The 21,875-nt window shown below is 35.2% G+C and overlaps 1 protein-coding gene across 1 annotated transcript; it reads right to left on the minus strand.

Moving 5' to 3' along the window:
• Positions 1-18,723: 18,723 nt before the first annotated feature.
• BNAC04G30210D lies at positions 18,724-20,863 on the minus strand. The gene has a single exon (XM_013850056.3). It carries the CDS (start codon positions 19,504-19,506, stop codon positions 18,811-18,813), a length of 696 nt encoding a protein of 231 aa, XP_013705510.2. The 5' UTR covers positions 19,507-20,863; the 3' UTR covers positions 18,724-18,810.
• Positions 20,864-21,875: the final 1,012 nt, after the last annotated feature.

Consider the following 21,875-nt stretch of genomic DNA (forward strand, 5'->3'; position numbering starts at 1 on the left):
TCTCCTCGTGCTGCTCTCTAAACGTAGTAGTTTCTGTTAAATGATCTCTTGATGGTCTCTGATAAAATCCAAAATTATTGGCCCTTGGCATCAAAATAAACATGACCAACTCCGACAGGCCAATCTTCCGCTTCTTGTTGATTTGGAATTATAAAGAACAACCCAATCTGTGGTACTCAAATCCACGCCCATTTTGTTCTATTCTGTAATGAAGATCTTCTAATGTGCAGCCTTTGGCAGAAGCGTAAATATCAACCATTGTTTTAACTGTTTCCAAAGGCAACCAACATCGATGATCTTCTTATCTTGAGACGCCTACTAAAATTTCAATCTAGGAAACAAAGTGTTATCAAACTCTTACGATGGGATAAAATCAAAACTCATAAAAGTCCGGAGAATTTGTCAGTAAACAAAACAGAGGATGCTTATAGAAACAAAAATGACACCTTGTTAACACGTATAGTCTTTCCATGGAGCTTAATCATGTTAAGAACCTTAATTGCCTGCATAATATGGAAATAAAATTTTGCTATTGTGTAGAGAAAGAAGTCAAAACTCTTGGAAAAGAGAAAGACTTACATAGCCAATGTCTTCCTCACAAAGGAAGTCAACCTTGATGAAGATTTGTCACCCTATCTTTGGGAACATACACATTAATTGATAAAATCCAAAATAAACAGAGGACCTTAATGTCAGATGAAGACCAGTTCTTCTAAGTATAGCCAACAACCATAAGATACAGAAGCAACAAAGCGAAGATTATTCATATGAACCAAAGCGTTCAACTTACCAACATGGCCTGCTTGTATTAAACATTCCCAAAGAAATTCTTCAGATAGCTACAATTCACAGAGAAGAGAAACTGAGAAACACACAGTAAATCTACCGAATAAATCCAAAATCTAAAGTTAGGGAGAGAGAAAGGAGAAGAACCTGGGGGTCGGGATTCCCAACGTAAACAATAGCTTCTTGGCTCCTCTCGGCTCTCAGTGGAGTGTTGTTTAGCTCTTACCCCAGGAGATATTAGAGTTATCATCTACTTCTCCTCCTTTGTTTCCGTTACTGCACCAACATCGTAAATATCAAGTTATATTTTACAAACGTTAGAAATAACGTTAGAAATAGCGTTAGGGGGAGGTTGCGAAGAATCTAGTCATTCCCAGAAAGAATAAAATGAAGTTTCTCTTGAACCATATAGATTAGTCCTCACTTCAAATTTACTTGTGTTCTCGACCCATCTTGCCTCGTGTGTTCCTCTTTGGGTCAGTAATATTGCAAAGGATTTCGTACAAATGATTAGAGAAAGCCATAGTGTTGATCGGATTTTGTAGGAATCGACAATAAAAAAGAGAACATGATCACTTACAGAAGTGGTAAGAAGCTCATCCTTATAGTGTGTGTTTGTACTGGGATCTCTTTTGTTTCAATTCAGTTGACCAGAGTGAACGTTCAGGTGGCAAGTATCCAAGCAAAAGCTACAAAATAAAAAATCAGATTTCAAATTTCTCCTAAGGCTTTTCACGCAAACCAAACTATATCCTAAATCTCAAATACCTTCCAGACAGTAGAACGGATTCCAGGAGAATCAGGCAAACTTTGTAAAGCAAGACTCCTCAACTCCTTCATATTGATCACGTTCTTCGATAACTACTAATCAAAACCAAATCAATTAACAATTCAAGACTTAGAAGAATCTTTAGATAAGTTAATAAAGGAGGGAAGGTTTGCGCAATTGACCTGACCTCCGCTGAGAGATGAGCTTGGCGGGAAAAGTCCTCGGTGGAAGGAACACCTGAGTTTCCATTACCCCCAGAGATATTAATACCGTTCCTCGGTTCCGAGGAAGCTGTGGAGGGCGGAGGAGCGGAACTGAGCCTGGAAGCAACGGAGATTTATTCTGACTTCACCTTCATTTTAGTGGTGGGGGAATGACCATCGTCGTCGTTGAAAGACAACGGCGGAGGAGGAGCATACCACATGGTGCTATTAAACCATTCTGGCACCCTTTTTCCTCACCATGATTTGATGGATTGATCAAGGATTCCGTTTCTCAAGTATCGATCGAGAAAAGATCAATTCGACGATGATTGTGGAAATCCAAGTTCGATGTTTCTTCTTCTCTTCTCTGAGGGGAAGTCGTAGAGGTATATGCAATTATGTTCCGCAATAAAGAAAACTAATGGCTAATTAATCTGTCAAATGGAGAAAAAAAAGAAGAGAGCTATACCGATCAAGGTTTTTAGAAGCATTTGTTTGCAGATGCATGTAAATTAGTTACGGCCTAATAAAATAAAGATCCAGTTATGAAAAATGGAAAATATCGTGCAAAAAAAAGTTTAGAAAATACTGACACGTGGCAACAATTGCCCTATATTGAATGATGAGGTGGAAGATTGTGGAGAGAGACAACTCTCCTTTATTGTTATAGATATCCAATCTCCTGCTCTCTTTTTTTTCCTAAGTCTCGAAAACCCCTTGAACAGTGAGATTGTTGACAAATTTCTCCACACCTAAAGACAAATCCGTCGGAAATCAAAACACGACCTCTTCTTGATCTCTATCTCCGATGGTACACTCTACTACATCACCAATGATTTCCTTTGCTAGATGGTCACCATCAGTACCAATATGATTCTCCAATTGATTATCACCATCAATGATTGGTGTCACCTCCGTATCGCCTTCACTATCAATTTTAGGTTTGAACACTTTTTAGTACGTTCGCAAGTCTATTCTATCATTGACATTTGTATACTATATCTTAATATTACAAAACATTAATACTATTTTCACATTTTAATTTTAATAAAAAAATTACAATATATATTATATATTATTTTTGTGTTTATGGTTTAGTGATTAGGGTTTAGTATTTAATATTTAGGTGATGGAATTAGGATTAATTAATGATTCATGAAAACTTAATACTTGCTCTAACTGGTGACCATTAAAATAAGAATATGAATGAGTAGGAAAGAAATGAATATGAACAAAATAAAAAGAATGAAAATGAATATTTTTTCCTTTTGTTCCATATCAATTTTGATAAAGAATGTTTTTCTTCTATAGTTCCTTAAAATTCAAGGAATGACAAAGAATCAAACGCAACGAAAATTCCTCATAAATGATGTAATTTTTGATAATTTCATTAACTTGTACTATACTATATACCATGTTTTAATTCATTTGTATTTTTGTTTATTAATTTTGCATAATATTTGTTTATCAACTCTCTTTTTAAACAATGGGTAACACATATTACATCATTTCATAAGGGAGACCATGTCGTTAGATGATGTACTTTCAGACAAAGTTCTGGACTTTGTTGTCGGTAATTTAGAAAACACATTTGTCTCCACCCACTTTGTGAAGTAGTTTGTCATCACAAGCAGCAAGCATTTTTCTAGAATAGCATATGTCCTACTATATCCATAGCGCACTGGATGAAAGGATATGGAGTTTTGGTTGTTTTTAGTAACACGGTAGGATAATAGATGTTTGGAGCATGTCTCAAGAATTTTTTCGCATCACGGTGCGTATTTCTCACACTCTACTACTATTGCCGGCTAATAGTGTCTTTGACTCTTAATTTTCAAAGCTAAAACTTGTCCACTGGTATGATTTCCTCCTGCTCTTTTATGTATGTTTTCATGACCATACTAACATCTTCACCGTGGATATATAGTAAGACTTTTTAGCACTCCACCACTGTTATGTAATGGACACTTCGTGCGTTAAGTCGCCATGCTTCCCACTTGTCGTCATGTAACTTGTTATCATTCAAGTATTATAAGATATGAAGTCCCCAGTCGGGGACGTTGAAATAAACATCTCGGTCAGTAGTATCAATATCCATCTTGGTTGGCTCAGTGTTGTCTATGTTCGTGACTGGGGTAACAACTGAGGTGATCTCGGATGCTAGTGTGGTACTTGTTTGTTCAATCTTTTGCACCTGGATTTTTCTTTTTATTTGATCTTTCAGATCACTCCCCAATGCGGAAATGCATCTGCATGTGTATTTTCCTCTCGGGGGGAACCTTTGTTAGCTCAAAAAGTTGAAACCCATGGCTAGATCAAGTACGGCTTTCAGGTAAGTGTCCATCTTGTTTTCTTAGCGTCCTAGTCTCCGGTAACAGATTAACGTTGATTTACGAATCAAAGTAAGCTTAGATTCATTTTCCTTTGATTGTTGTTGCTAACCGTAATTAATGATGGCTTCATAGTCAACTTCGTTATTATATGCTGCAAATCTCAAGCGGAGTGATTGTCGAATGAGTTCACCCACAGAAGATTGAACATAGACTCTGATTCAGTTTCCCTTGTTAGATGATGCTTCATCCATGTGCAAGATCCAATTTTCACTGGGGAGAAAACATATCTTGTTCGAGTTCAAGTGACAGTTTGATTATGAATTCATCAAGCACTTGTGATTTTTCAGATGACCATATCTTATATTTGATGTCGTGGTCGTTGAGTTCTACTGTCCATTTTGATAACCGTCCAGATTGATTTGTATTATGCATCACATATTGAAGTGAATATTTGGTTAGTATAATGATAGAATGATATTGAAAATACGGCGTTAGCTAGGACCATTTTTTACAGGGTGGAGTAACACATTTTGGAATTTGTCATGTGTTTGCTCGTATAGAAGATATATTTATGTTCTACTTAATCTTCATTGATAAGGACATTACTGACTACGAGCACTGTTCTAAACTACGGGTAATACGGTTGTATGACGCCGTTTATTCGCTGAACGGAGACCTGCCGTACCGAATTTAACGAGACGGTCAAATTAATTATACGCTTACAGAAACTGACTATTGAACTTTATGCTATTCAGCATCATTTGTGTGTAGTTTTTTCTTTTCATTAGTATACGTGATAGATTGGTAGTGCATACATTTATGTTTAATAACTATTCATATCCCCGATCTTTCTACTCTTCCTTTCAAAACTGTATAAAAAAAAATTTAATAACGGAATTTTTAGTTATGAAACTAATTTATTATCTACAACTTTACGTGTATATTGTTTACTATATAGTTTAGTGACGTGATATTTAAATGCTTTTCTATGATTAAAATTAGTATTTTAACTACAAATATATTAAATTTTCAAATACTTATAGTTTAACTATTTCATATATATAAATATATATGTGATACTTTATGTTTACAATTTATATCTACTCTATTTTTATGATTAAACCATAAAATTATACTAAGTACTCATATAACTGATACATATTTAATTAATCTAATGATATATTAATATATACTATATTATCAATACTATACTATATATATATATATAAGTAGTTTCCGTATATACCCCGCGTAAACATCCGTATATACAGTTATACGCAATATAGTAAGTGGCCGCCCGGCTAGCGTATAGCGTATTTCAGAACACTGACTACGAGAGAGGAAACCGCAATGTAAATGTATAAATGGTGGCCTCACTGTCTTTTGCCAACATTGGTGGTGTTGTCTGTCAAGTATGCCTTGAGTTGACCTGATGCTTCCTCTCACTTTCTGTCCCGGAAAAATTTCTCTTTTCTTCTAATGAGATCATAGGAGGGGAGACATTTGTCGGCTTATCGCAAAATGAAGCGACTGAAAGTTGTAACTTGTTCTGTTAATCGTTGAACTTCCTAGCTTTTCTCGAACTTGGGAGATCATGTAAGGCCGAGATCTTCTTTGAGTTTGCTTCAGTTCCTCTTTGGGTGAGGATGTAGCCCATAAATTCTCCAGACACTACTCCAAAAGTGCATTTAATAGGGTTAAATTTCATGTCATACTCATTGAAGGAATGGAAGCATTCCTTTAGATGAGTGATCCACGATGAGTGACTTAACCAGAATGTCTTCGATGTATACTTCTATCTTGACATCAACTTTTTCTGCGAACATCTTGTTGACCAAGCGTTGATAGGACGCTCCTGTATTTTTAGTTTGAAGGGTATTACTTTGTAGCAATAGATGTCATGATCGATGATGAATGCACTATTTTTCCTATCATCGGGATGAATCATTACCTGGTTGTAGCCTGAAAAATTCATCAACGAAAGTTAGTAACTCGTTGCTTGCATTCGACTCCAAAAAACGGTCGACATGCCGAAGAAGAAAGTTGTCTTCTGGATAAGATTTAGTGAGATCCTTAAAATCAATGCAGACCCCCACTTGCAATGTTTATTTTTGACCATGGTTGGGTAAGCGAACCAATCTGGATATTTTACTTTTGTGATTGATTCTACCCCCAATAGACTATCAACTTTGCTGTTGACTGCATTTTCCCTATTGGGATTGAGTTTTGGTTTCTTTTTCTTTACCAATTTGTAAGTTGGTCGACATTCAGTTCGTGGACCTTGGCAGAAGGATTTTTCTCTTTTATGTCGCTTGTTGACCAGGTGAAAGTATATACATTCCCTTTGAGGAACTTGATGATACTTTCTTTCATGTCATCTTTCATGTTTGCACCAATTCTAACACTCCAGTCCAGGTTAGTCTCATCTATGACTGCATGAATGATGTCTTTTTTATGAGGGCATTTCCTCTTTTCTGATTTTACTAGAAAATCTGCCTTTCAGAATTTTAGTTTTGTGGTCTGCAAGCTCCTGGTGGCTTGTTTATTACCTTTAAGTTTGAATAACTTGGCATCCTTTGATGGGAATTTGACACACTGATGGTACGTTCAAGGATCTGCCTTCACCGAATAAATTCATGGTGTCCCTAGGATTGCATTGTAAGGCACTGATGTGTCGATGACTGAGAACTTGATGAGTTTGTTTACTCCCCACAAATATGTTTAGTCTAATCATAACAAGTAGTTCAGTTGATGTCCCATTGAAGCCCTTAAGGGATCTTGATGAAAGCTTGAGATCCTTCATATCGACTTTCGTCTTAAGAAGTGTTTCTTTGAAGATTAGATTGATTGAGTTGCATGTGTCAATTCAGACCCGAGTTACTTTGCAGTTTCCGATCAGGATTTCGGCGGTATCGAATTCATGAAGATAATTGAAAGGTTGTCTTCTAGTGTGGTAGGCCATTGATTTGTCATTGCCACCTTTTTACTAGTACTCTTTTACATATATCGTGTAGTCTTTGCATGGTGATGATTCTTCCATGATTATGTGTTCTGTAAAGATCGTTAGGATGTTCACTCTTGCTTTCTTTATTGCGCTTAAGTTTCTGTCTCAAGTCTTCAGGTTTTGAGGGTTAAGTTTTTCTCGCAATACCTCTAATTTCGAGTCACTGAGAGAGTCGATTCGTTAGTTCATGCCGACTTTTTGGGAAATATCTCTGGTACCAAGTCGACTGAGAGATTAGTTTCGATCGTTAGTGCCAGGATTTTGACGAAGATTGTTGGTGTCAAGTTGACTGACCTTTGCATCAGTAAGCCTGTTAGCAAATCAAGGAGATCAGTGGATGAAATTTTGTTGTCATCGAGCTGTGTGTGTTTTCTTTTGATTGGCTCGTGTAAGTAATGACTCTCAGATTCTTTGCCTTACGAGGAAATTGATCTATATACAATCATGTTGATGCGGTGTGTCACTCGTGGCCTTTCTTCGTCAGTTTATGGATCATCGTGTTGCCAAGGTGGGGCAGATGAATCTTGTTTTTTGGACGGTCAGCCTGAGATCAGTCTTGAGATTTCTGCCGAGATTGATATTGGTTTTTCTTAAACTTTCCTTACTCTTCACGGTCTTCTATTTTTGAGAATCAGGTGTCAACGATTCTTTGTTGAATACCGAAAAGAGGGCATCGGCGAGATGCTTGCACTCTTTGGTATCATGTCCTTTCTACTTATGATAGCTGTAGCATTTATTCTTGTTGTAAGATAGAGGAGTTGATCTGTCTATCCCAAAGGTTCCAAGGTCTGTCTGGTGCTTTGCAGATGATTCAAAATGTTTGGCCTCAATAACAGAGTAAATGTTGATATCTTATTTTGTTTGACGAATGATAAATTTGTCTGAGGTTTTTGGTAAGCATTTTCTGCTTTCGTGGCTACCAGACTTTTCATCGCGTTATGTTTGATCATAGATGCAGTTTTATCCTCCTCCTTGTGATAAAGCAGTTGGCTCCACTCAGTGGAGACCATCCTCCAACATGATTTTGTTGTTAGTGTACATATTCGCTATGAAGGGAAAGGGTATCCATAGTGTGTTGCGCATTGCCTCCAATGTTATGGCGTTTGGAACATGTATCTTGGAAACCAGTCCCTTTAATCCTTCAATGAAACCCATGAGCCTTTTCTTTGCACCTTGCGACATCTTCCATAGATCAGTGACCAAAACTTCTTGTCGGATGAACATTTAATGTTTGAGGAATTTGGTACACAAATTATGAAAACTGTCGACGGAGTTCTCTTTAAGCCTTGAGAACTACACCAGAGCCGGTCCTCTAAGACTTTTAACGAAAAATTGGCGATATCTCGCCTTTTTCTCCTCAGCGGTAAATTGTGCTCATCCCCTGGCTATGTTGAACACAATCATGTGATCACTGGGATCATATTAGCCGGAGAAAGTTGGAATTTTGAGTTTGTCAAAGTGTCGAGCTCGGATCCCGGTGATCTTTGTTTTGAAGAGTGTCTTTTGTGTTGTAGTAAAGATACACTCTATCTCGGGAGCAGAGCTCGTAACTCGGTGGGTTCTTGATGACATGTTGTGTATAGTGTTTCGAAGAATGTTGATCTCCTGATTTTTTTACATGGGTTGTAGCGGCTCTCTGGCATGTCGGATTAATGTCCATTTGGAAGAGTTGTCTCCTCGTATTTTTGGCCTCTTGTTCATTGGTAGCATGTGGTGCGCAAGTGGCAGCTCGGGCATTTAGGCACTCATTGGTTACTTTGTTTATATGTTTTGTTTTGTTTCTCAGAGCACTCCAACAAGGTTTGCATCAGAGTCATCATGGTGGAGAGATCTGCAACCCACGGTGTAGTGCCCGTACCGGTTTTAGTGTCATCGTCTCTGACCATTTTTTTATCTTTTTTGCGTTGCTATATAATTTTCCACAGACATCACTAATTATTTAATCTCAATTTGGCTTGTATTAAAAGTAGGCATGTAATCTATGGTGAATTATTTGAAATAATTTTTTATTGAAATCAACTGTCTGATTACAAAAAAAAAAAAAAAGATGAAGAACTCGTCAAAAGCTAAGAACTCGACAAGAATAAGATAAAGCAAAAAAAAAAATTAACCTTTGTGACTGTGAATATCTTTTTTCTAATTAGGTCTTCATAATTTATATCCGACTTTTTCGTTTTTCTAAGTCGTTGTATCTCTTTTAACTACCTCTTAGTTAAGTGGACCGATTTCAGTCTACTTGGTATGCTTACTCAAGAAATGTTATCTCTAACACGACATTTGTCACTTGCAAATACGTGCACGCACCACTCAAAAGGGGATATTTGGAAATTTGTTCACCTCGTCCTTTAGACATATGAAATCAAGGAGCCCAAAGAGCTCAAATCAATTAGTTCAAATATCATGTACATATTTTATTGTTTAATTTAACTTATTAACTGATATTTGTTTGTAGAGAGGTTCCATTTAATATTGAAATAAAAACATTCAGTACTTATACACGGTGCTATGTATATGCATTGTTACTAAAATCACAGAGTCAAAACTATTGTTAACCAACGTTGAGTCGGCCTAGTGGTAAAGGAGTTGCGGCTGTAACTACCGCCACCTGGTTTCAATTCACGTTTTGAGAGACTATTTACAATGCTTGGATTCCCGGCAAAGAGGTGAAATCACCTTATTGACAAACCTCTCTCTACAAACCTCTCAGAAAAAAAAAGAAAACCCTAGCCTCCTCCTTTGCTCCGACGGCTCCCTGCCGTCGGAGGCGCCTCCGGCTCTATTTTCTCTTCCCCTTTCTTCTCCTCGGTTCTCCCTGCCTCTCTGATATGTTTTGTGTCCCTGACATCGATGATGTTGAGCAGATCTGGGAGTCTCTGATGCTGGCTCTCCGGCGAAACTAGACGAAGGTTGGAGTCACGACGAGGTCTGGATGGTAGAGCTTGGTGGGGAGTCGGCGTTTTGGGTTTCGTTGAGGAGTGGGTTGCGTTTTCCAGTTTCTAGATCTACTCCTCCTCGGTGGTGTGAGCGGGTGGCTGAGCGTGGATGTTTCCTCTCTCCAGATCCGGTGGCTTGGCATCAGGCTCCGGGTCCGTGGAGGAGCAGACCGGTGGTGTGGTGGTTTCACTTGTTTGGTGTCGAGTTTTTGTGCGACCTCTGTTCTCTATCAGGTCAAGTTGGGTCCGAAATGTTTCTCCGGAGCACGTGCTTGGTGATAGCCGTTGCCGCATGGTAGCTGTTGTCGCTCTGATGGTTCATGTGCTGCTGTTGGTTTCTGTTCTGAGGCGGGGCCGTCTATGACCTTTGCCTTGGACCTCTCCGACAATGGCTCCAGCTCTGTCCTCTCAGTTCTCGCCGCTTTTGTTGTCAACCACTTCGTTGTGATAGTGGTGTGTCCTTCTTTCCGTCTTGCCATGTCTCTCTCCAGATTCTCCCCCGTAGTGTTGAATTGATGAGGCACTGTGGAGCTAGCCCCGGTTCTCGGTGTTAGCGCGAGGCGGTTTACTCGGAGCTCCCTTGGGTCATTGGAGTGACAGTACTCTGTGGGAGGCTCGTATGAAGATTGATCATCCCAGCACTGCTGTTGGACCCCTTGGCTCACATCAGTGGGTTAATCATCGGTCTGTGCTGCAGGTTAAGAGGAATGACGACAAGATGTGGCTCTCACTGCACCCCGGTTTTTGCTGTGGCTCGCATTGCTTTCGGAAGTCAAGCCGAATAAGTGTGGCTTCCTGAGGTCTAGGCGGGTCTTTCCAGTTGGTGCTTTTGGAGCTACTATTTGGAGCAGAGGCGTGTTGTTCTCGAAGATCAGGGTCTCCTACTGCCGGTGGTAGTTGGGAGGCGTGGCTTCCATCGACTGAGTTTGCAAAGCTTTCCGGGAGTGGTATCAATCAATTGGAGCAGTGTTGCGGGGAAGCCAAAATTACCAAGACGTGGTCTAATGTTATATCAAAGGTACCACCACCATTTGGCAATGCTCTTTTTGGTCAAGCTTCAACTTCAGATTTCGGCTAGTAGCTTTGAGTTTCATTGTTCATATGACTGCTAGATTTTAGGAGTTACTTCTTCTTCCCTTCTCTAGTTGTTGCTTAGTTTATTTTTCCGCTACTTGTATTTGTGTAACTTCTATTAAAAATTCTGAAAATTGGTATAAAATCTTAACATTTTTACCAAAAAAAACATATATATCTTATATATTAAAACAGAAGTCATGACTTCTTTCATGTATGATTTTTTTTTTAATTTGAACCATCATTTAGAAATCTTATTAAATGTATTTTATTAAGACTAATAATAAATAGAATCTTTTAAATATTTTAATCATAATATCTTTTGATATCTTTTCATTTTAAATATATAATATATTTATTTTGAATTTCTAATAAATCTGTTTTAAAAGATTTTTACAAGATCTTCATTTTCGAAATTATATTTAAATATTTTCACTAATTTCGAAATTAGTTTAAAATATTATTATACAATAATACATTCAGTTATTGTTCATAAAATAAAAAATAAAAAAAATCTATAATATTTTATTTATTATATAATCATAATCAATCATATTAAAATAAAATTATTATATTGAGCTAAATATAATAAAATTGTATTAAATTTATATATTTATATATTTTATATATTTTACTTTTGTAATTATAAAATATTTATGTTCAAAAATAAAATCTAATATGTTGGTAAGATGAGTTAACATTAGCAAAGTATATATAAAAATTAACATGTATTTCTTTAAAGTTAATAATATAAAATCTTTGTAACTAATTTAATCATAATATATTTTCATTTTAAATATAATATATATTTATATATTATATTTTAAAATTTCTAATAAATCTGTGTACAAATATTTTAACAATAATTTAATGTATTTCTATTTTATCTACTTTATAGTCATGATCATGTTAAAATACAATTATTATACTAAAATAAATATGATAAAATTATATTCAATTAATAAATTTATAAATTTTATTTTCATAAATATAAACTATTTATTTTAAAATATAATATGATGATAGAACAAATTAAAATTAACAAACTATATAATACATGTCTAAAAATTAACATATCTTAGACTTTTGTATATACAGTAATATATTATCTCATGAATATCTAAAATGAATAAGCATAAAAATATTTGTAAAAAGAAATCCAGTTTTGAAAGACGAGTCAGAATTTAGCATAAATTAAATACAAAATAATTTTTAAATATATTTTCTCATGAATATATTAATTTGCATAATAAATAAATGCAAATACAATAAGATAAATATATAATAAGAAGTGACAAATAGATACGGTTTAAACAATTGATTAATTATAACATGTAAACTATAAAATTATTGTATTTGAAATAGTTATATAAATATTTAAGTATATGATTAACGTTAAAAATATATACCATTTATGTTCTAAAACAATAATTTATATATAGAAAAGTGAAAACAAACACCTGCGCAACCAGTGAAAACAAACACCCGCGCGGTTGCGCAAGTCAAAATCTAGTTCTTATTTATTTCTTCTGTTTTTTACAACAAAAAGTCATTCTACTATTCATATTTTCCCTTTTATAATCTTTATATATGTGAAAAATATAATGGTTGATAGTTAGTCAATATCTCTTTTATTATTAATTTTAAAAAGCTACACTCCAAGCTCCTACCAATTACATTGGGCTCCAATGTGGAGCAAGTGTTTTGGCATGGTCCCTCCCTTCTAAGTAAATTTTAGTTCAGGTCCAAATTTTATTTTTCTAAAATTATGTTTAAGTATTTTATGTTCTCTTTAGTGTTTTTGGTAAGAAGATGGACAAAAACATCTTACATTTTCAAGCTCTTTCATATATAAAACAAAGAAAATTGATTGTCACCACCAACGTTGAGTTGGTCTAATGGTTAAGCCCTTCGGAGGATCTTGCTCTCCAAAAGAGAGTTATATTACATGGTATGGGCCTTGCCCTAAGGGGATTATGGGCTTTGCCGGAACTTCTTGGTCATAAAAAAAAATTGATTAACAACAGAGTATTTTTCGGTTTTTACTTTTTTTACCAACGTAAAAGTGAAAGCTTTTTTTTCCACAGGAAGTTCATTGCTTATATATGAGCCATGTTCAAAAACGCGGCCGCCTGGCCGCCTAGGCGTCCGAGTAGGCGCGATTCGGACATCACCCGCGGCGATTTTGGTATAATCGCCCCAAAAACTCGGACTCAAATTACTCGGCCCATTAGACCGATTAATCGGCCCATTAACCAACTAATCGGCTCATTTACCGATTAATCGGCCCGGTCATATAGACATTAATAATAAATTTTGAAGTATATGTCAGGTTTTAGAAGAAATCCGAACCCCAATTATCTTATCCTTTTCAAAATATGTGAACTCTATTATATAGAGTAAGATTTTGCAGCTCTTTTCCTCCACAATCGATGGGGGAGTTCGAACCCGGGTTACTCGGCCTAAGAACATGTGACATTACCACTGAGAAACAGCAATGTTTTGCTACTTGTACGCAAATGTTAATATATATACACGTATACATATATGAATATTCAAAAACTAGTCTAGATTAATTTGTTTTTCAATTGTATGGTATTAACATAAGCTAATAATTAATTTTGTTTTTCAAAAAACTATCACATTCTAGTATATTTATATTTTATATTTAATTTAAATATAATAATAAATAAAATAATAATTAAACTAGGCCCCGCGTATACCCCGATTAATCCCCGATTTTCTGGTAACTCGCTAGGCCCGGGATCGCCGCCCGACTAGCGCCTAGCGTATTTCCGAACAGGGTATATGAGAAATAAGGTCATCAAATAAAAAATTGATTGTCAACAGAGTATGTCCGTTTTTACATTTTTTCTAACGTAAAAGTGAAACTTTTTTTTCACCGGAAAATCATTGCTTATATATGAGAAATAAAGTCTCTGGACTCACAAAAACAAACCAAACTTAAAACAACACCAGAACCCAAGACAGCACATAGCTTACTTGTGCCTAGGGGTGTCAATTCGGGCTGGTCCGGCCCGGTCCGACCCAAACCCGCTAAGCCCGTAAATATTTGAGCCCGGCCCGGCCCGGCCCGAAAATAATTTGGGCCTAGAATTCAAAGCCCGGCCCGGCCCTTATAGGGCTACAGGGCTTTTCGGGCTTTTGTGGGCTTTTCGAAAAATAATTTGTCATTGTCACTTCCATCGTTTTAATACATGTGAATTTTCATTAAAAAAAGAGTTTCATTTTTAAAAAATAAAAAAAATATAAAGTGAGTTTAAAATTTTCTTGTCTATCACAAATTTTTTATTTTTTCGTATGTTTTAAAAACATTTTATACACAAACCAAATTTAATAAGATTTAAATAATCAAATATCAATTAAAACAAAAAATATAAGAGAACAAAATTTATGATAAACATGGTCAAACGTTTTATACTTTATATTTTGAAAATAAAAACATGTTGTACATGAAAGAAGAATGTACTTTTGTAAAATTTAAAATGTAACACTTGTAATGATGAAACAATAAAGTGCATTAAAAACTTTTATATTTGCTTTATTAGAGTTTAGATAAAAATATTAAAATAATATATCAATACTAATAATAGTTTCGATTACAAGAAAGAAGGATAATATTTACGCTAAAATATAAATTTCGGGTTTTCGGGCCGGCCCTAGCCCAAACGGACTTAAGCCCAAAATACCCAAAGCCCAAATGGGCTTAGCCCGAAAGGCCCAATTTTTTTTGGGCTTATAAAGCTAAGCCTAAGCCCGGTAATTTTTAGGGCTGGGCGGACTCGGACTACGGGCTTCGGCCCTAATTGACATGTCTACTTGTGCCTTCTGGAAACAGAAAAAAACCATAACACACCTTTATAAACTCATAAACAAATGAGCAACTTGATCATGGAGCATCTAATTCTTCAAATACTAGTATTTTACTAATTTTCCTTTCTACTAACAACGACGACACTCATGTTACGGATTGAATCTACTCCCAGTTGTCAGCCCATTAGTTTTATTTTTTGGTCTCTATGTGACATATACTATGTCTCACGATTTTTCTTCGTCTGTGATAAATTGTTTAAAATTTCATACAATAACAAATTGTAATATTTCTTTCTATTAGAAACAAGGGCTTAGTCTTTTTTTTTCCGAAGATCAAGAAACCAAGTTCTCTAGTCTTCTTGACCCTTATGAGATCATGAGCATCTCTAAGAGGATAGACGAGAGATCTTTACCGCCAACCCGACTAGTAGTTTCCGGCATGACCGCTTGAGTTCTTTTTTGATCACTGTTAAAGGTGGGTTTTACCTTACTAGAGACCCAGTGGCCAGTTCAGTATCACAAGATTTGGAAAAAGACAAAAAGCCCACGACAGATATAGGCCTATCCCAAGCTATAAGGACTGCGCGCCCGGAATTGACATGGTCAAATCAAAACTAAAGGAGATCGGGGTAATTAATAAATACAAACTTTGAAATACCTAATACTCATCAGAGATCACGATTATGATCTATCCTTCAACACCTATAAAAAGACAGCCAAATAGAAGAAGAGACGTTTACATAAAAAGACACTTTATCACTTTTGTTAACAGGAGACACACTGTGGTAATGGGACACAATGTTGGAGCAGCTGTATTTATCTGGACATAAATGACTTTCCAGTTGTGATAGGAAGAGAATGTTTCCTTTAAGGAATCAACTGTAGAGAAACTAAATAGCTTTCTGAAAAAGTTGTAAGAATAAAAGTAGGTATATGGGTTTATGGGATTCTTCCTGGGCCGTTGGATTTCTTATTAGTTTCAAGATCTAATGGTTGAGAATCGTTTATCATGGTATAGCGTGGGTCGTAATAAATTTGGTTTCCTTGCAGTCTTAGTAACATTGTTGCATACTTGTGTGGATGATGTTATGTTGATGCTTGTGCTTTTGGACATGTTGGGTGTACGAGCTAATTTCGTAGAAGATGGATGTTGTTAAGGAAAGCTTACTGGGACTTTCTGTGTAAATCATTGTTTTAGTTTTTCTCTAGATCTGGAGACAAAGGAGAAGACGAAGAAGAGATATTTATTAACAATTGGGGATATTTTTTCGAGGATGGCAACAAAATGTTGCGTTTTGGATGGGATTGGTGTGGATGTGTGCGAAGGCGTTGTTTGCGTATTGAATCAATGGTTAGGTTTGTAGTGGACACGCAGTTGTGGACATGAGATGAAGGTAAACATGAGTACGTAATATGTTACTTAAATACCAAAAGAACCACACATACTGAGTTCGTGGAATTAAAATACATGAGTAAACATAAGCCGAAGGGCACATTAAGAGCAAAAACAAAAGGTGCACATTAAGTGTATCATGTGTGGCTGCAGGAGACGGGTTGCTGAGACTGTTGTGGTTGGGTGAGTTGTGGTCGGGTAAGTCATGGTTACGTGTCGACTGTTCAGCAGCCTTATGGTCAGAGGTTAGGTGGACAGGTGATGTGTGGTCAGGAGTGGAGTAGGTTCGAAGTGTGTGTTCGGGTGATGTGTGGATGGGGGTTGTGTGGTTAGGCGACGAGCAGTGGTCAAACAAGTTGTGAAGTGGTGAGGAATCAAGGATAGGTGCTGCGGACATTATGTTCAGATCACTGCTGAGAGGGTCATGTTACTGGAGCTCGTATTGGCTGACTACAGGGAATTGAGAACTGACATAGACATCTTCCCTCATCTGGACATCATGTGTGTGAATGTAACAACATCAGAGCGAATTACATAAACTTGTTCATGTGACTACGTGGAGGCTTACACAATATGAAGATATATGTGCGTCAATATAGACAAAAGTGTTGTGGACAAATGAAGTTGTACGAGTTTCGTGGACCCAATAATCTTGAATAGAGATGGTTGAAAGACAACGTGCAAACAGACTTGTTTTTACAACTTTTTCCAATCATATAGTTTGTTGTCGTGTTTCTGATTTAAAACAAAAAGAAGTATATACATATTAATCCTACAAAAAGTTCGTGGACGACTTCTTGTGGACGAAGTTTTGTAGACGAAGTTATGTGGAAAAGTTCTTTCTTCAATTTCCAATTCTCTTGCGTCCATTTCAATGCACCAGGAGGAGAAACAGAGTCTTTGAGTGAAACGTCATTTCTGGATGACTCCGCCGTGTGAACTGCCATGACGAGGTTAACGGACTTAGATTTGACGGAGTGATGAACAGTGAAGGAGGATTGATGGTTGACGTGACGGTGAGAAAGGCCGCCATAGAAAGATCTAGTGGCGAGAGAGGAGGAGTTGGAAAGAGCTACTGATTTTTTTCTCTGAGTTTAATAGAAAAAGATACAGATGAAGACAATTGATGAAAGAAGAGCAATTTATAATTATGTAGAGAAATACTATAGAGAAAGTGTTGGTTCGTGGATTTTAAGAATTTTTTTTTTTCAGATAAATCTGTAATAAATCGAGGGACCCATAAATCTATCAAAAAGTTAGGAGTTAGTCATATGCATCGTTTAGTTGAAAGATATAAGTTAGCTTTAGAAAGTTAAGTTAAGTTAGAGGACATAATAGACAAAGAACAAGATGAAAGTGTGTCTTATATGGGAAGTGACTCTCCATGTAATAAGTCAAAAAGTGTCTCCAAATGTAAATTTTTCATAGAATAAGATGGGTCACCATAGTAGTATCATCTCATATATATATTCCACATAAAATCATTAGTAGACATTCGATCCGTTAACATAAACTATAACCCTAATTTTTTAGTGGATTTAAGATCTAATAGTCACTATTTTTTAACAATGAAAATGGAACGAAGAAATCGTTATGTCTCACAATTTATCTTTACCCTCGTTTCATTTTTAATGTTTTTTTGTAAACATCGTCATTCTTATAAATTAATACTAGATCTTGACCTGCAAATCCATGTGGGTGTTAGTTTTAATCTTTTTATTAATTATTTAGTGACATTATTAAACATATAGATTATTTAGATATTTTTAGGTTCCTAAAAACTTACCCAGAGTCAGAAGAATTCAATTCGAACCATATCCGAAAATTTATAATATCCGAACATAGTTTAATTTTAAAATCCAAAAACTCGATACCCGTAAAAACTGATCTATATCTAAATGTAGATCTGAATGCACATGTCTAACTGTTTATTTAAATGACACGTGAATTGTTAATACGTAAAATAAATGACATCAAATTGTTATGGTAAATACAACTAATGAAGTAATTTGGAAGAGTGAAAAAAATGTAAAAGATGTAATAAAACATTTAAACGAAAATAATAAACGAACTGGTTAAAATTAGTAAAAAAAGAATAAAAATCTATAAAAATCCACTTAAAAATAGGCAAAGTATTATTTTGTACTTTAGTTTAATAAGAGATGTATATAGATTGTCCAGCTCATATACAATTACATGATATGATGATACAAGTTATCACACTAGCATTTATGTACATTTTTAAATGAAAGTATTTTTTTAAAAAAAAATCTTCTAATAGGATTTGTAACTTTCTTTTGAGGTTTTTTCTTAACTGGACTGGAAAATCCAATGTATCTAGTACTGATACTATTCATGAAATTGTGACTTCCACGTTCTGTTAAGACTTAAGAGTAATCAATAAAACTTGCTTAAATCCTTAAAATGTTGTATAAAAGAAGACATTCTTAACATTTAAATATCCAGACACAAGAATAGAGACTATAGAGTTAAACGACGGTCGGTTCGAGTCTTGGCACTCGTGGGTGCTACCTTTAATGTTCTTGGGTTAGCTCGATAAGCCTCAATATCCACGTCATCACTTCTTCCACAAACTGTCCTTGGAGCCGCCATCAGAATCATTCCTTTCCACAAGTTTCTCATGCTCATTTTCGTGACAACCCGATTCTCCTTCTTACTATGATCATCTTCTAGCTTATTCTGCAGTAAAACATTATCATGACGGAAACTACTTGTTGGATTGGCGGGTAACGATCCCTCGTCAATCCTTTTAGAGATGCTCATGATCTCATAAGGGTCAAGAAGACTAGAGAACTTGGTTTCTTGATCTTCATGCGACAAATGATTAGTGTCTGACTTAGAAACCCTATTCTCGGATAAAATCATGTTCTTGCTGGCTTCAAGCTTGTACCGCGAAGGTCGAGGTGTTCTTGTGGCTCTTGTCGTGATATCAAATTCTCTAATCATTGGTTTCCCTTCGTTTCTTTGGTACCAAACCCACGCCGCAGCTTTCACCGTCGCTAGCTCATCTCCTCCTCCTCCTCCTCCTCTTCCCCCTCCAGATAAGACTGTCGGTGGCCATCTCTTCTTTCTTCTCTTACTATTATTGCTGCTGCTTATGTTCTTCTTCTCGGACATAATTGGTGTTGAAACGTAGTAGTTGGGGAATGGAAGCATCGTTCTTTGATTATAACTTTATTTGGTTTGTGGAATTTGGAGAGTACACGTTAATAGTGGCCTAGGGAAAGGCTGAAAAATAACAAAATAAAATTATAAATAAATAAGTACGGGTGTGTGAAAAACAATTAATAAAAATGAGAAAAAGAGTAGTTGTTGTCTGGTGCACAAAAACAAAAAAAAAAGAGTAGTTGTTGTGTTTGCTTTTGGGTCCATTGGTAGATACATCAATTATTCCATATAGAGAGAGATAGTTGTATCTTTGTAGTTGGACTCACATTCTGCATTTACCATATTCCTTTCTATACAATAAAATATTCCCCAGTATTTTTTTGTTCTATGAATGCGCTATGTCCAATATTGAGTTGTTTAAGCTATTTAAGTTGTGTACTAAAATGTACAAAACCTTTTTAAAATTTATATTGTGAAAATAATTTACCTAATTTGCTTATTAAACTGATTATTTTTATTAATGTATAATTGAACTTAAGTAGTGTTTGTAAGTTTTATTAGCAATTACTAATAAGAGATTTAGGGATTGACATCACTATTCTTGATGTATTACTCACAACAACATGCGGTCCATCCAAATTCTTAGACTCGTCAAGTTATTTCTTATTTTTAAAAATTGATCGATTGTCCACATTTTTTATCCATTCCATGTTATTGCGTTGAATTACCCAAATCATGTTTACCAAAAACTGATCGTGGCCAATCAGATCCTGTTTTAACTTATCATGACCCTAATCCGATTCTACCCTAACCCGATATATTTATAAGCCAAAATCTCTCAACTTATTTGTTGAGAGCAAATAGATTTGGCAGTTAAGGTTCTTCGAGACAAATCACGAGTTGATGGGAGTGACAATTGTGGGTTTAGGTTTAGTACTCATCTGAGAATCGAGAATCTAGGGTTCTATCTTCGCCAGTGGAGGATAAAAAGGGAAATGGAGAAAATTGGGTTCATGTTCTTGTAACTTTGACGACATATAAAGAAGAGAGAAATTGAGAATGGAGAGATCATGTTGCTGACACTTCAAGGATGGAAAAAAAAGGAGGTACAAATAAGATGCAATGAGAAAATCAATTATGGTGAAGGGAAGAAGAGATTGAGAATTGCTACAAGTATGACATTGAGCAATTAGTCGCTGATTTTGAGGATGAAGAGTTCATTGGGAGGAAAATAATTGCTTAAAGCTCAGATGAAAAGGAAGAAGAGTTCGATGCTGGAGATAGAAGACGCAAAATCCGATAAAACTAGAAGTGGGAACAACTTGCTGGTAGGGTTTCGAGTTCAAAGAGGCGGTATCTGATAACGGGTTGAGCAAAAGTCGAAACATTCAGAAAGTTAGGTGGGATAGGACGAAGCTTAACTTAGATATCATAGTTGTACGCCTAGTGCGTAAGCGTTGAAAAGTCCGGTTATAGCTAGGTTTTTCCTTGACAAATTGAACAGTGGTATAATGCTTGAGAATATCCAAGAGCATATCAAGGAGAAGTAGAAACTAATATCATCAAGGAATCAATGAAAAAAAGGAAGAATATTATATATTAAAACAGAAGTGACAACCTTAATTCATGCGTGATTTTTTAAAAAATTGATCTAATGGACCTATTCATAAAAAGTCATGCTACATTTAATCTCTAATCTTATCATTTAAATTTTGGGCAAACCAGAAATTTTTATTGAGCTATCAATAATTGGATTTAAATTATAGATGATCCATTGAATTTATAGATAATATAAATTAAATAGATATAATTTAATGTTGTAATACTATACATCCGTATGTTAAATATTTGTCGATGTTAACTTTTAAAATTATAATTTTTTTTTTAAATAACAAAAATTATATTATCCAACAGTAATTAATCTTTACTAACTTAAACAAATGAAAACAAATTTTAATCTATATAGTTTATTTTAAAAATTAAACAAAATTAAATGTTTAATTATTTACTCGATAATATAAATCTATGAAGCGAAAAGTTTTTTTTTAAATTTTTTTAAAAAATTTGTGAAATGTTACAATATCTTTGAATATGACAATAAAAAAATATTTTACTAATCTTTATATATATAGTTACGATTTTAATAATGAAATAATAATCCGAAAAATATATATATAGAAGAAGATACAAATACATGTGAAAGTTTGAAACAATCTATTCAATGAAAAAATATACCGTAAACTTATTATGTTTTAAAAATTGATAGACACATATATATTATAATATATACCAATTTAGAATTGAAAACAAAATATTTATATAAAAATAAATGAAAACAAAACTCTGCGCGGTTGCGCGGATCGAGATCTAGTGTTATTATTGAAATAACTTAGCAAGGAGTACGCATATCAGTCTGC

Source organism: Brassica napus, chromosome C4 (genome assembly GCF_020379485.1).
Source record: "Brassica napus cultivar Da-Ae chromosome C4, Da-Ae, whole genome shotgun sequence".
Taxonomy (NCBI): domain Eukaryota; kingdom Viridiplantae; phylum Streptophyta; class Magnoliopsida; order Brassicales; family Brassicaceae; genus Brassica; species Brassica napus.